The sequence below is a fragment of the Tursiops truncatus genome, chromosome 7 (assembly GCF_011762595.2).
Source record: "Tursiops truncatus isolate mTurTru1 chromosome 7, mTurTru1.mat.Y, whole genome shotgun sequence".
Taxonomy (NCBI): domain Eukaryota; kingdom Metazoa; phylum Chordata; class Mammalia; order Artiodactyla; family Delphinidae; genus Tursiops; species Tursiops truncatus.
Window position 1 is genome coordinate 113258429 of NC_047040.1, and position 13588 is coordinate 113272016.

General features: G+C 48.9%; 1 protein-coding gene across 5 annotated transcripts in view; it reads right to left on the bottom strand.

The window, feature by feature from the left end:
- The window catches only part of RALB (RAS like proto-oncogene B), a 60478-nt gene that overhangs the window by 21991 nt on the left and 24899 nt on the right, over positions 1-13588 (bottom strand). The window contains exon 1 of one of the 5 annotated variants that reach the window (XM_033860331.2): positions 9522-10656. The exons of the other annotated variants lie outside the window; for them this stretch is intronic. Coding sequence (XP_033716222.1) covers positions 9522-9625 — 104 coding nt within the window. The 5' untranslated portion in view covers positions 9626-10656. Of the gene's footprint in view, positions 1-9521; positions 10657-13588 lie in introns of those variants that run through there. 5 annotated transcript variants of the gene reach the window in all.

A 13588-nucleotide genomic window follows, 5' to 3' on the forward strand; every position in this document is an offset into this window, starting at 1 on the left:
TGCCGAAAGCATTCCAGAAACAGTCTTTGCACTCCAGAAACTCAAAGTCCAGTGATTAGTTACAGAAGATTAGTCGGCGATTATAGTATGGCTGACAGATTCTACGGCAGAAGTATCCAAGGGCTCTGGGGTCACAGAGGAGGGACATCTAGATCAGAGCAGGTCAGGGGATGCTCTTACAGGGAGAACTGAGATGTGAAGGAGGCAGCGGCAGAGGAGGAGAAATACCAGGAAGAAAACAAGTCAGTGAGGCTCAGGAATGTCACGTCGACAACTTAATGTTTATAACAGATGTGCCTCGCCCATAAACATGTTCTTAAAGAATAACACAGCTATCCCTACCCCGAACATTTTATTAGCAAAAGTTCCAAGTTTTCAGAAAAGTAGAAAGAGCTGCACAGTGAACCCATATTCGCAGCCCTGGATTCTACCATCAACATGTTACTCCATTTGCTTTATCACAAACCCAGTCATCGGGCCTCCCTTGACCCACCCATCAGTTCATCTTACTTTTTGATGTGTTTCCACGGAAACTGTAGACATCAGTACATGCCATCCCTAACTTCAGCAGACATCCATTGTTTACAAAGCAATTATACTTCTCCCAGAACCATCTCCGAGGGGCTTGCAAACCTCTTAATCTCTTCCAAGAACTCTTTGGGTTCATCGCCAGTACACAAAAGCCACAACACAGACCTTCCAACAAGGGGAATCGGGGCCCATAACGCCAAGTCCTGGCAGGCTCACACCTTACAGTCAGAAGTTTTTCATCGGGGGCTTGGGAGACACACCAACAGACACCCTTTAATACGCCTCTACTACCTACCGACTGGAAAGCTCTATAGTGGCTTCGTTTTTGTCCAAAAAAACCATTTAAACACTACTCTGTGCTAAGCTGTGCATCTCTGCCCTTAGAAAACGCAATCTCCTAAGGAAAGATGTATAAACAAAGCATGGAAATAGAACTGCCCATATGCAGTGATAAAGACGCTACAAGGTCTGACGGAAAGCATGATGAACTCTGGGAAAAGAAGATCCAGAAAGGCTTCGACATGGAGTCCAAGTTCACTCAGCAGAGGGGCTGAGAGAGCGAAGCTTCCCACGCATAACGGAAGGCGTGCAAAGCAACAGAGGCATGAAGCGTCCTGGCGGGTCCGGTATCACGGTGACATGGAAGCGCAGGTACGGGGTGGGGAAGCGACAGGGCGTTGCATCTCAGAAGACAGATTGTTCATCTACAAATGAGCCTAAAATGCTGTCTGAAGAAACCTATCCTAGAGAAAGCAGGGAGCCACTGCGGGTGGGTCCCCCAGCCCAGCCTAACTGTAAGGCATGGGGTAAGAATGAACACGTACCCTCCCGTACAGAACACCAAGACAGCTTCCTTTAGGTGGCTTGGCAAGGAGGCAGAAGAGCCGGGAAATGGTTTTCCTACGTGATGTTCCATAGGACACACTAATGTTAGAGGGGGCTCTCCACCACCAAGCACTGATTCAAACACAAGAACACATGTTCCCCTGAGAAGCAACATTCTGAAAGCAAATCACGGTCTAGATACAGGAACCATGCAAATGTGTGTGGTTTCTACTGCCCCCCAATCCCATGGGCTAATACAGTCATTAGTCTTGCGTTCAACTTAAGCTGGGAGAGAACAAATCAGTAGGTAGAGTCAACCTTGTCTGTATCAGAGGGTTGTCATGAAAATCAAATGGGAATTTGAAAAGGTAGAAAAAAAGTACTCTTCAGTCCTCATAAAATTCATCTGTCCTGGGTAACATGGTACACAAAAGCACATGGGAAATGATCAGACACTGTACACGTGCCAAGAATTGCACTTAGCACTTTTTCTCCAGATAATATGACTTGAAGGTGGTAACCTGGATATTACTAATAGGCCATAATCATAATATGTAAGTCTCTTAGAATATTATTCAAGTTTTTAGTCCTTTAAATCATCAAAATGGAAGACAATCCTAAATCTGGGACACTCTGAGCACCAAAATAATTACGGACAGTAATGAAAACAAACCACTGAAAAACAAGGGATTCATGAATCCATCCCTAGAGTAAATATTAAACAAACCAAGGGAGACAGGAGGGCTCCTGCTTCGAGTAGAACACCAAAGGCGGACTGATAAACGTACAGGGTGGGAAAGTGAAAAAAAACCCCAACACTTTGCAGCTATCAGAGTAAAGACCGGTTCAGGCAAGAATCGTTAGTAAGATGCTAAAGCTAAAGGGGAGATTTACATGAGGAACAGGATACTTTTCATGGCCTTAAAGCATCTCCACAGATTGTTTATGAATCACACTCTGCATTTTAACAAGCAGCACTATTCTAAGGGTCAAGACAAATCCCCACTGTTTACCACTTCCTGTTACGATCCCAATCAGGAACAACCCCATCTAAATTAGGTCATGAAGGACCCTCCCTCCCAAAAAACCAGCACTCTCAAATATGAAGGAACACAGGAAAAGGATGGCAGGGGGTGTAAATGCTGAATAATGACGAAGAAAAGCACAGTGACACTGTCTACTCAGGGGACATCATTTCCCTTAGCACTGAAAGTCGACATGCAGCCTTCCTATTTCCTAGCACCTAACACCAGATTATACATCGTAGTGACAAAATGACTATATACATGAGTGCGCACGTGTGTGAGAATACGAATTGACAGCACTGAACCCCTACATCCCTATCCTTTTAATGACACGACACACACTTGTGGTTATTTGTAAACCGTCTCACACACACTCCCTGGACAGATAGGTAGGTAGCGTCTTATTCCTATGTGTGCCTCCAGGGCCTGCAGTGAATCAGAGACCTAGAAATGCCCAGAGAATGTGTAAAGAATGAATGAACGATGAGGGAAGAGTTTTAAGAAATAAAGATGAGGACCTATTTTAAATAATTTTCCATAACACGTACTATGGCACACTTCTCATCCACGTTCCATTAAGGAAATGTCTCCTGATTGTTCTATCGTCAACACTGATTCTAGAAGGTAAGCAATTAAAGTGGCAGCCCTCCTCAGAGGTTCTTTTTGTAGTTTAGCAATAAATGCTGTTAGCTACAAAGATAATAATTTCTAGATGCACACCTGTGCAAGCACAGGCACACACACACACGCTCAGAAGCCAAGCTGAAGAGATGGGGCAAAGATGGGCAATTCAAGATCAATAAAGATAATAACTGCAATGGACCAAAACACATCTAATTTGTTCACAATGAAACTAAGAAAGCACCTATTCGTCACCTTGAGAGGACAAGTGAAACAACTCATTATTTTAAAAATTGGTAAATTAAATCTTTGAGAGGCCATTTTCCAACCTCATGTACAATGCCCCCAGTATTCTCCAAAAAAAAAAAAAAAAATTGGGGCTTCCCTGGGGCGAAGTGGTTGAGAGTCCGCCTGCCGATGCAGGGGACACGGGTTCGTGCCCCGGTCCGGGAAGATCACGTGCCGCGGAGCGGCTGGGCCCGTGAGCCATGGCCGCTGAGCCTGCGCATCCGGAGCCTGTGCTCCGCAACGGGAGAGGCCACAGCAGTGAGAGGCCCGCGTACCGCAAAAAAAAAAAAAAAAAAAAAAAAAAAAGGTAAATTAAGGGAAAGAATTAAAAAGGTATCTTGCTTCTCCTATGTAAACTGTACTAACTGGTGACCAAATAATAGATGAAGCAAAGTTTCCCTTTACAAAATAGTCTAACTAATCAAGGAATGATGGAATTGGGGCTATCACCATTTTGCAACTCCTCATGAGTTAAGAAATCTAATATTTCTGCTGCTAACATTACAAAAAGAGACAACCTGACATCTTGAAAAAGACACATAATTATCAATGATGTAGTCCTGACAAAAAAGCTTCTAAATCTAACTACTGATTTAGCAGAGGTGCAGGAGACAGGAAAATGCTGAACATACCACACGGACACACCATCAGCAACACAGAGACTGCAGAAAGCTCTATGGAATAAGCCACCCAGTTTCTTCAACAAATAAAGTGCAAGAAAAAAGAAAGATGGAGAGGGAAGCTGTAAATTCTGAGACCTAAGAGCCATATCAACTGACTGATACACATGCCTTATATGGATCCCAGCTGGAACAAACACACACAAGAAAACTGGGCAATTCTGAACACTGGCTGAACTTGATAATATTAAGGAATTATTCTTTAAAAAAATTTCAAGTGACTACATTTAACCTCATTACGAAAGAAGCTAAATGATATATGGGATTTGTTTCAAAGTTATCAAGGAGGAAGAGAGGAAGCAGGAATGTAGATGAAATAAGATTAGCCATAAACTGTTGAAGCTGACTGATAGATACAAGGTAGTTGATTACATTAGTCTCTGTACTTTTATATATATTTGAAAATTTCCACACTAAAAAGTTTTTTAAAACAATGAGGACAAAGATATAGGTGCCTGGGTCCCACTCCCTTAGAGATTCCAATTCAGGCACATGGAAACCTAGGTGCTCAGGCTGTGCAGGTGATTCCAATTCACACCTAGACTGAAAACCATCCCATTAAACTTTGAGTCCTTTGAGAACAGAGTCTGTATTTTGTTTACCACGATTTCACCCATTACCTATCACAGAAAACATATTTAAATATTAATTGAATGAATTAACTAAGATGGGAGCCATTTTATCACCTTAATTCTTTTTTTTTCTTTTAACATCTTTATTGGAGTATAATTGCTTTACAATGGTGTGTCAGTTTCTGCTTTATAACAAAGTGAATCAGTTATCACCTTAATTCCACAGCAATCAGAATACTCATCTAGCTGGAACCATGAATCTAACTTCAACTGGAATTCTTATTTCCTAATGACTATTGGCTGACAGTCTCACAGATAACACTGTGCTACCACCTTTGTTTTTGCAAGGGCCATGGTTCATTGCTATCTTACGAAAATTGATTCACTTTTCACAAACTGATTCAAAATTATTTTCCTGAGTTTCTAGTAACTCGATGGAGATGAGAAATATCACAGCTTACCTCTCTGATGTCATCCCTAGAGATGATCTCTTTATTTTTCATTCAGCCCATCAAGTGAATGCCTTCCTCTTCATAGTCACCTCCTAACTAGAGAATCTTATTCATCATAGACTCTTCTATTTAACTTCTGTTCTGCAAATTCAAGTACTACAACCATCTCCATATAGTCACACTGAAGTTTTAAAGTCTTCAGAAATAGGGGAGCCCCGAGTAAACGAGAAAGTAAATTTTTTAAAGACTGTTTCTCTTGGGAAAGCATAGAATTTTACCGTGTGTGTGTACAGCACAGGGAGCTATATTCAACTTCTCATAATAACCTATAATGGAAAAGAATCTGAAAAGAATATATAGATATAGATCTCAATCACTTTGCTGGACACTAACATGACATTGTAAATCAACTCTACTTCAATTAGAAAAAAAAACCCTTTGGGTGTGAGGCTGCTTACCTGACACCGAGGGCACCAGGTGACAGCACACCTGGCTTTGAAAGTACACAAACAACTCAAGTCCAGGGACTGAGACCCAGGCAGGGCCGGGGAGGGGGGGGAAATACATGACACAGAAGCACTTCCTCCTGAACGAACAAAGCATGAACTCTACATACAGCTGAAGGAGCTTCCAGGGAATCCCACTGCTCTCTGCCCCTTGTATGTCTAGGACTCTTGTCCACAGTGACAGAAGCCCCAGGTGAAAGTAGCTTAAGCAGAAAAGTCACCGATTGGCTCATAGCCGATGTCCAGGGACCCGGACGATGCCGCCAGGACCAGAACTTGCTCTCCCATCGTGGGTCTCCCCTCTCCAACCTCGTGGCCCGCTGCTCTGCCCCAACCATCGCCCCCCTCCCAACCCCAGGCCTCTCGCAGTCAGCGCTCAGACTCGATTCCCTGTCCTGTGGGCTTCCACATTCACATCACGTCCTCAGGGAGGCCTCCCAGACCGCCCGGCCTCAGGCGCCCCTCGCATCCCGCACCTCTGCCCTTTGCGTCTCTCACTGCCCTGACCCCAGCCTACACAGTTCCTTTCTTTTTTCCTACTTACTTGCTTTTTGCTATTCATTCCACAATAATTGAAGCTCCCTGATGGCAGGCCCCAGAGCTGCCTTTCCCTCTTGTATCCTGCCATTGTACGGATTATTTCCCTTTTATCATCACATAAATCATGCTGCAACCTAAATAACATGGATTTTACCCAAACCGTGATCATCATGAAATCTAGCGCATGGCGTAAACTTGACACTCGGGGATTCATTCATATCTTATTTCTGGTACTCATGGTCAAAAGCCTAAAAACTGTAAGCCACTACTTCCCTATTTCAAAAGCAAAGTTTGACAAGTGGATAACATCAGTTTATATTTTTAAGGTTTGAGAATTTGTCACTAAAGAATTTTAATCTCTTACGGTTGTTATTTCAATACTCTTTAAGAGTCTCATCATTTCACCCACTGCTTTAAATGAGCACTTACGGTCATCTGATTGCTATCTGGTTGGCAGCGACCTTTCTGACTGGCCGTCTCGTACCCGATCTGCCTCTCGGAAGGGAGCCCAGGCCCCTGCAGGGGACAGCTGAACCTGGACGGCCCCGTGACGGGAAGGGCAGGACAGCTGCTCTGAGCACCTGAGCTCCAGGGGCTGCTGGCCAACCAGCCAGGGGTCTCCACAGCCACAGACTCACGAGGGCCGCGGCGGAGCCCTCCCGCAAATCTATCTAGCAAACAAAGACACTCGGTATGGACTTCTCTAGTTGGTAAGTTTACATGTTCTTACTGCTTTTCACGAAACGGGGACTCCAGGAGTGACGGTCCTGGCAGGAAACAACTGCAGTCATCAGAGCGCTCAGTTTCTCCCTAGTCTCAGCCTTTCCCACGTGTACTGACTCAGAGAAGGAAACTCCAGGGCGCCCTCCCTGTGTGTAGCTGCTACTGCCCCCAGCACCGGGAATAGAATATTTTTATCTTCCTATGCAGGTATGACTCAGTTTCCATGTCTATGAAAATAAGGAAGTTGAATTAAATGATCTAAGTTCCTTTCCAAGTTTTTGCTGTTTTTTTTTTCTTCTGAAATTAGATCTGCAAAACAACTTAGTGCTCCCGTGTGCCTAAGGAAATTTGTTTTAGGTGTTTCTGTTCCCTAAAGCATATCTCTTTATCTGTTCTCCCGCCAAAGGGGGAAAAAAATCAACCTTAAACGCAAACAAACTCAATTAACTAACACAAAGCCAGAAAGCTCTGAGGCGCTTCTCATAAGCACCTGCCTCTGGTCTGTACCTCTGGGCACATGCTGTTCCTTCCTCCTGATGGAGTGGCCGCCTGAGTATCTCCACCCCCCCCCCCACCTTCCTGGACAGCCCGCTGCCCAGCTTAGCGGACCCTCCCAGTCTATGCAGGCTCCCAGGCCTGTCAACACCACCCATGGCTGCACTGGATGAGGTCTGTCCCGCAGAGACACCGAGAGCTGCCCGTTCACCCTGTGTGCCCTGTGCCTGGCACTTAGGAGATGCTCAATCGTGGTGGATAAGAAAAGCAAGTTCCCGTCTGGGTTGGGAGGCCTCAGAAGGACAAGTGGTAGCTGGTAAACGCTGAGAAGCTTATGCCCTTGAAGGATGACTCTGCTGAGCTACAAGCTAAGCAATAAGAAACGGTGGCGGGTAACTGGCAAGCTCTGGCTGTTTAAGAATGTGTGATTATTTCTGAAATAAAGACCTCTCCCGCCAGGCCCTCACCCCCCAGGGAATCTGAGGATCTCACTGGCCTTGGAGCGGGCCACCAGTTTAGACCTGAGCTCCTTTCACCTGCACAGGCCGCCGTGGAGACACGGGAGCTGCTTCACTTCCCGACGGCCGAAGGTCAAGTCTGGAACTAGCGTACGCGGGCCCGTCCCCAATGACTAACCCAAATAAGATCCTGTTTAGAGACGTGCTACCACCACTTCTGCATTATCTGCTAGCCATCACATGCACACACACAGAGCTATGTGACCAGGAAGGCCACTTAACTGGTCGGTGGCAGGGCTGGGAGTGGCCACCCAGCCGTCCTGCCTCAGAATCCCCACTCTGAGCTGGACACTGTGCTGCTCCATTAGTGGCCTGGGGTGGGGTGGGGTGGGGTGGGAGAGACCTTAAACGTGGTGTGAAATCCTGGAATTCATGGATCAGTAAAGCTCATCAAGAGACAGAAATGCAGAGGCAACTAGAGCACAAGTTCTATCAATAAAACGCAGACCTGAGAGGAAATGCACAACAAAAAGCAGATAGAATAGATATCTGTACACCCGTGTTCAGAGCAGCATTATTCCCAATAGCTACAACGTGGAAGCAACCCAAGTGTCCATCGATGGAGGAATGGAAACCAGAATGTGGCCCATCCATACGGTGGAATATTATTGAGCCTTAAAAAGGAATGAAATTCTGACATACGCTACAACATGGATGAAGCCTGAAGACATTCGACTGAGTGAAATAAGCTCCCACAAAAGACAAACTCCTTGTGATTCCACTTATCCGAGGGCCCTGGAACAGTCAGAGTCACAGAGATGAAAAGTAGCCCAGCAGGGGCCAGGGGCCGGGGCCAGGGCCAGGAAGATGGGCTTCGTGTCCAACGGGCACCGAGTTTCAGAATGGGATGATGAAAGTGCCTAGGAGTCGGGACAGTGGTGATGACCGCACAGCAACGTGCACGTACTTGACGCCACTGAACTGTACGTGCAAAAAATGTCAAAATGGTCAGTTTTATGTCACGTATAGTTCACCACAACTTTTTAAAAAGTAGGTATATACCAACTGCAGTGTGGATCAGGAGAAAAAGCCGCTCAACTCGAAGTCTGGAGCCTGCCATGAGGGAGCTAACGACCTTGGTTAAGTTGCGTTTCTCAGCCTCCGTGTGATGCATAAAATACACAGGAGATCTGTGTCCTCCGGGTCATTATGAAGAAACGAGAAAAGCCCTATCGCGATACCTGGCTCTGAGCAAGCACTTCACCTTTGGAGTATCGCTCTGATCCTCTAGAAAGTCTCGAGAAAGAAACTGGCCGAGGCACCGAAGCTAAGCCACGGCAGGGCACCACCATCCGCGCCATGTCCTCCGGCGGGCCAGCCCCGGCCGCCACCTGCTAGCTCAGCGGCTCACGGGCCAGCCCGCCAGCACTCTCCGCCTCTGCACACGGCAGCCCTGGCCTCCAGCAGCTTCCCCCGCGGGCCCACGCCCCACCTTCCCCGGCAGAGACCCTGCAGCCCCTCCCTCCCGCTCACCATCCTTCCCAGCACCCGCGCCTGGTGGAAAAACGCTGCCAGGGCGGGAAAGCACACCACGCAACCAGCCTCAGGAAGCGTCACAGGCCGGGCATTTAGGGTCACAAAGCGGAACGGGCATGCACTCCCCGCTTCCTAGAAACCTCCCTGGGAGGCTCCCCAGGCCCTCCCCGTGCTCACTCTGCCCCCGTGCCCTTACCTCAGCTTCCCCAAACAGAGGCCACGAGCATGCCGCCCCTCTACTCCCCCCCATGCCCAGCATCCACACCCACCTCCTCCTGGGCTCCTGCGGGCCAGCCCTCCACGCAGGCTCTGGACCGCGTGCTGCCCCCCTGCCCAAGAGCGGCACTCTGCCGTCACCCTCCTTTCCCTGCATCGCCAATCGGCCTTCGCCTCCCTCCGGGATCCTCCCCTACAACATACAGACGCCGTCTGCTTAACCTTCGTCCTAAACATATACGCCCCTCTGGCCGGTGACACAATTTCTCTGTGGGCCTGGCTCTCCGTGCCAGTGCCTCTCGGGCAGATTCCCTGGGAATCTTGTTCAGACGCGCATTCTGACTCGGCGGGTCTGGGGTGGCGCCCAGGATTCGGTTCCGCCAGCGCCGCCCAGACGCCGCCCCCGCCACAGAGCCCCTCTGAGCAGCAGGGCCTTGGGCTTCCTCCCTCCCTTAAGAATCCGCTCGACCCGGCACCTCCCCCAGCACAAGCTCAGCGAGACCGTCCCGTCAAGGTCGCCGATAAACTCCATGCCGCAGACTCCAACTAAACTTCTCTTTCTCCTCTCCGGTCCTCTCAAACACAAGGGTGCAGCAGCTGGGACAGAAGTGTGCCCAGCAAGGGGAAGGCGCCTAGCGGGCCGAGCAAAGAGCCCTCTGCATCTCCCTGCAGACACGGCCCCCCGGGCCCTGCAGCCCCACTGGCAGGGGTGCCGTCAGGTCCTTCTCCTCTACCTGGCTTCCCGTGTCAGTCCTCCGAGCTCAGCCTTCCCCCTCACGTCCCCACTCTCCCCTGTGGGGATCTCATCCGTCTCAGCAGCTTTATCTGTAGCCCCTGAACTCTCAGGACGCAGCCCAGGGTGCTCTCCTGACCTCCAGGCTCCTTCACCTCCTCTGCCTTGGGCCACCTCTCCCCGCTTGGGTGTCTCACGAGACTCTCCAGCTTAACGTTCCCAGAAGAGAACTCTTGATTCTTCCCCCCCTTGAAACCCGCTCTTCTCCGTGATTCCCCATAGCCAGCCATACTCATCACTAAAACCAGAAACCCAGGAGTCACCTGTGACCCCTCTGGCCCCGCTGCCACCTCAACTCACGACCAGTTCTGCTGATTCCACCTCCAAGTCACACTCCAAAGCCATCTGCTTCCACAGCCCAGGCCCAGCCACCAACCACTGACCGGCCACGACCTGCTAACTGACCTCTCATCGCCACTTCAGCCTCCCCGCAAGCTCTTCTCCACACAGTCCCGCTGTAAACAAAAGCCCCTACAAGCGGACGCGTGTTTACGGCCCGCTAACGGCCCACCACGGATGAAATCCAAACCCTCCACACACCGTCGCCCCCAAGACCCTGCACCGGCCTTCCCCCAGCCAGTGTGCCTTCCTTCAGCTCCCAGCACAGGCCAAGTACTGTCCCGCGCAGGACCCCTTCCACGCGCTCTACCCTTTCCTCATCTGGCTTTAGGAAGACCGGAAGCAAGAGGAAGCACGGTACACTCAGGCAACTGAAGAGAGACCCACGTGGCTGCCTGGAGCAGAAAGAAAGAGGCGGAGCCTGGCATCATAGGAAGGCAGAGGGGAAAGTAAGGGCCAGTAGTTTAGGGATTTTAGACTTTCTGCTGAGTGCACGGAACAGCCTTCCAAGAGTTACAAGCAAATGGGTGACAAAATTAGACTTGCAAGTTGAAAAGATCATTGTAGCTACAGTGTGGAAAAGCAGAGGGGCCCAGGGCAGACGGGGCCAATGCAGCAGGCCTGGCCTAAGGGAATGGCAGTGGACAAGGGACGGTGGACAGGCTTTCCACTAGTTAGGAGGTTATGATACTGTGAGGTATACGTGGTCGTTCAGATGTGACCTAATTATAGTTCCCACATGTCCTTGGCCTTTGCCCACAGCTCCCAGAACCCTGGGAATTTCCTGAATGACAAGAGCAAGGGGAGCACCTTATGTTATGTTTGGCACTTGTCCTCAGTTCCTGAAAACGATTCAGAGCCATAAAGGTGATGTGAGTGTCGTCTTGTTCATAGCAAGCCCCTTCCCACCACAACTGGGTTAGGCCGATGAGGGGACTCTGGGGAAGCACCCGAGGACGCTGGGGGACCCAGCCTTGAAAAGAGGGCTGGAACTTTCAGCCCCACCCCCCTGATTTCTGGGGAGGAGGGAGGGGCTAGAGGTTGAATCAATCACCAATGGCCAGCGATTGAATCAGCCATGCTGTGTGACGGCGCCTCCGTAAGAACCGAAAAGAAGGCGCTGAGGAGAGTTTCCAGGTGGGAGACCAGAGTGCACGGTGGCACGTGCCACCTGGGGGCCCCAACTCCACAAGGACACGTGCTCCTGCGACTGGGACCTCACCCCGTGCACTCTTCACCTGGCTGTTGACTCACATCCTTTGTAACAAGCTGGTCATCTAACGAGTAAATGGGCTTCCTGAGTTCCGTGAGCCACTCCCGCAAATTAACTGAACCCAAGCAGGGGGTGGTGAGAACCTCTGCTTTATAGCCAGCTGGTCAGGAGTGCAGGTGACGACCTGGCACCTGAAACCCAATCACGGTGTCACGGGGACCTCCGATCTGTAGCCACTCGGTCGGAAGCACAGGTGACGACCTGGACCCGCGACTGGTGTCTGAAGCGGCGCCAGTCCTGTGGGACTGGGCCCTTGAGCTGTGGAGTCTGGCGCTACCCCTGGGTAGAGTGTCACAGTCGGGTTGAAATGAAGGACGCCCCGCTGGTGGCAGAGGGTTTCTCAGTGGTGTGCCCTCACCCACCCCACCTTGGAATCAGGTGTAGAAACCCTTTAGAAGTTAAAAAACCGGCAGACTTTACTGAACAAACATGCAATTTGAGATTTAAAAAAGGCCTAATATGCAAGGGTGAGGAGAGGTACCACGCTGGCTGAAATCCAGTCCTAACGATGGGATCAGCGCCTCCGCAATGGCTGACTGGCCCCCATCTTTTCCTGTTTTGACTGGCGGGAGGAAAGAGGGGACAATGGGAGAGGATAAACGGTAGGATAAAGGAAAGTAAGACACTAGCTCATAAACTGGGGCAGCGGATGGGAAAAGAGCCAAAAATAGGAAGAAAGGAACGGCAAATTGTGCTGACTTTTCCACTTGGCCTCCTGATAAGTCCAACAGCCTTGAACTGGGCTGGAATGAACAGAAGCGATTCTCAGAAGACTTCATTTGCTGAAGTTACAATTTAACATGATTTATGAAGCTTCTTGTTATAAATATGCTTGAGTCAAAGGATATCTGTTACATGAAAGTACTAGAATCATAGAATTTTTAGAGACGGAAAGAAACCTGGAGGTCACTGACTCAGGCTTCCGGCTCAGGATCCCTAAATTCTTCTCTCCACGTATGGACACTCCAGAAAGATTTCATCTAGAAGCTAAAAGAATAGGGCCCTTCTGTCCAGGTGGATGGTTAAAATGTATTAGGGTTTCAAAAGAGAAATGAAGAATTGCTAAGCAGAGAAATATTGTCCAAAGCTTTACAATAATTGGAAGAGGGCCTTTTTTTTTTTCTTCCTCCTGGAATGCCATAGTTTATTTATTGGTCTTAATGTCAGGGCTCCAGAAAACTTTTTCCTGTGATTATGCCTCTTTTCTCCCTCCCCCCTTTTCAAAAAATCTTTTTATTGTGGCAAGTTTCACACATACATAAAGTCAGGAAGAAGCGTTTAATAAAAAGCCTTGTGTCCATCACCCACATTTTCCAAGAGTTTTTCAGCTACTTTGCCAGTGAGTTTTATTTTTAAAAAATACACAGATCAGGGCTTCCCTGGTGGCGCAGTGGCTGAGAGTCCGCCTGCCGATGCAGGGGACACGGGTTCGTGCCCCGGTCCGGGAGGATCCCAAATGCCGCGGAGCAACTGGGCCCGTGAGCCATGGCCTCTGAGCCTGCGTGTCCGGAGCCTGTGCTCCACAACAGGAGAGGCCACAACAGTGAGAGGCCCGCGTACCGCAAAAAAAAAACAAAAAAAAACCCAAAAAAAAACCACAGATCACTAATGACTGACTAAGCTGTTCATCAAGGAGATCATTTTGGCAATGATTTTTTACCAATTTGTCCCAGGGTTAAAAAAAAAGCTCAGCTGTTCCATTTGGTTTAGGGACT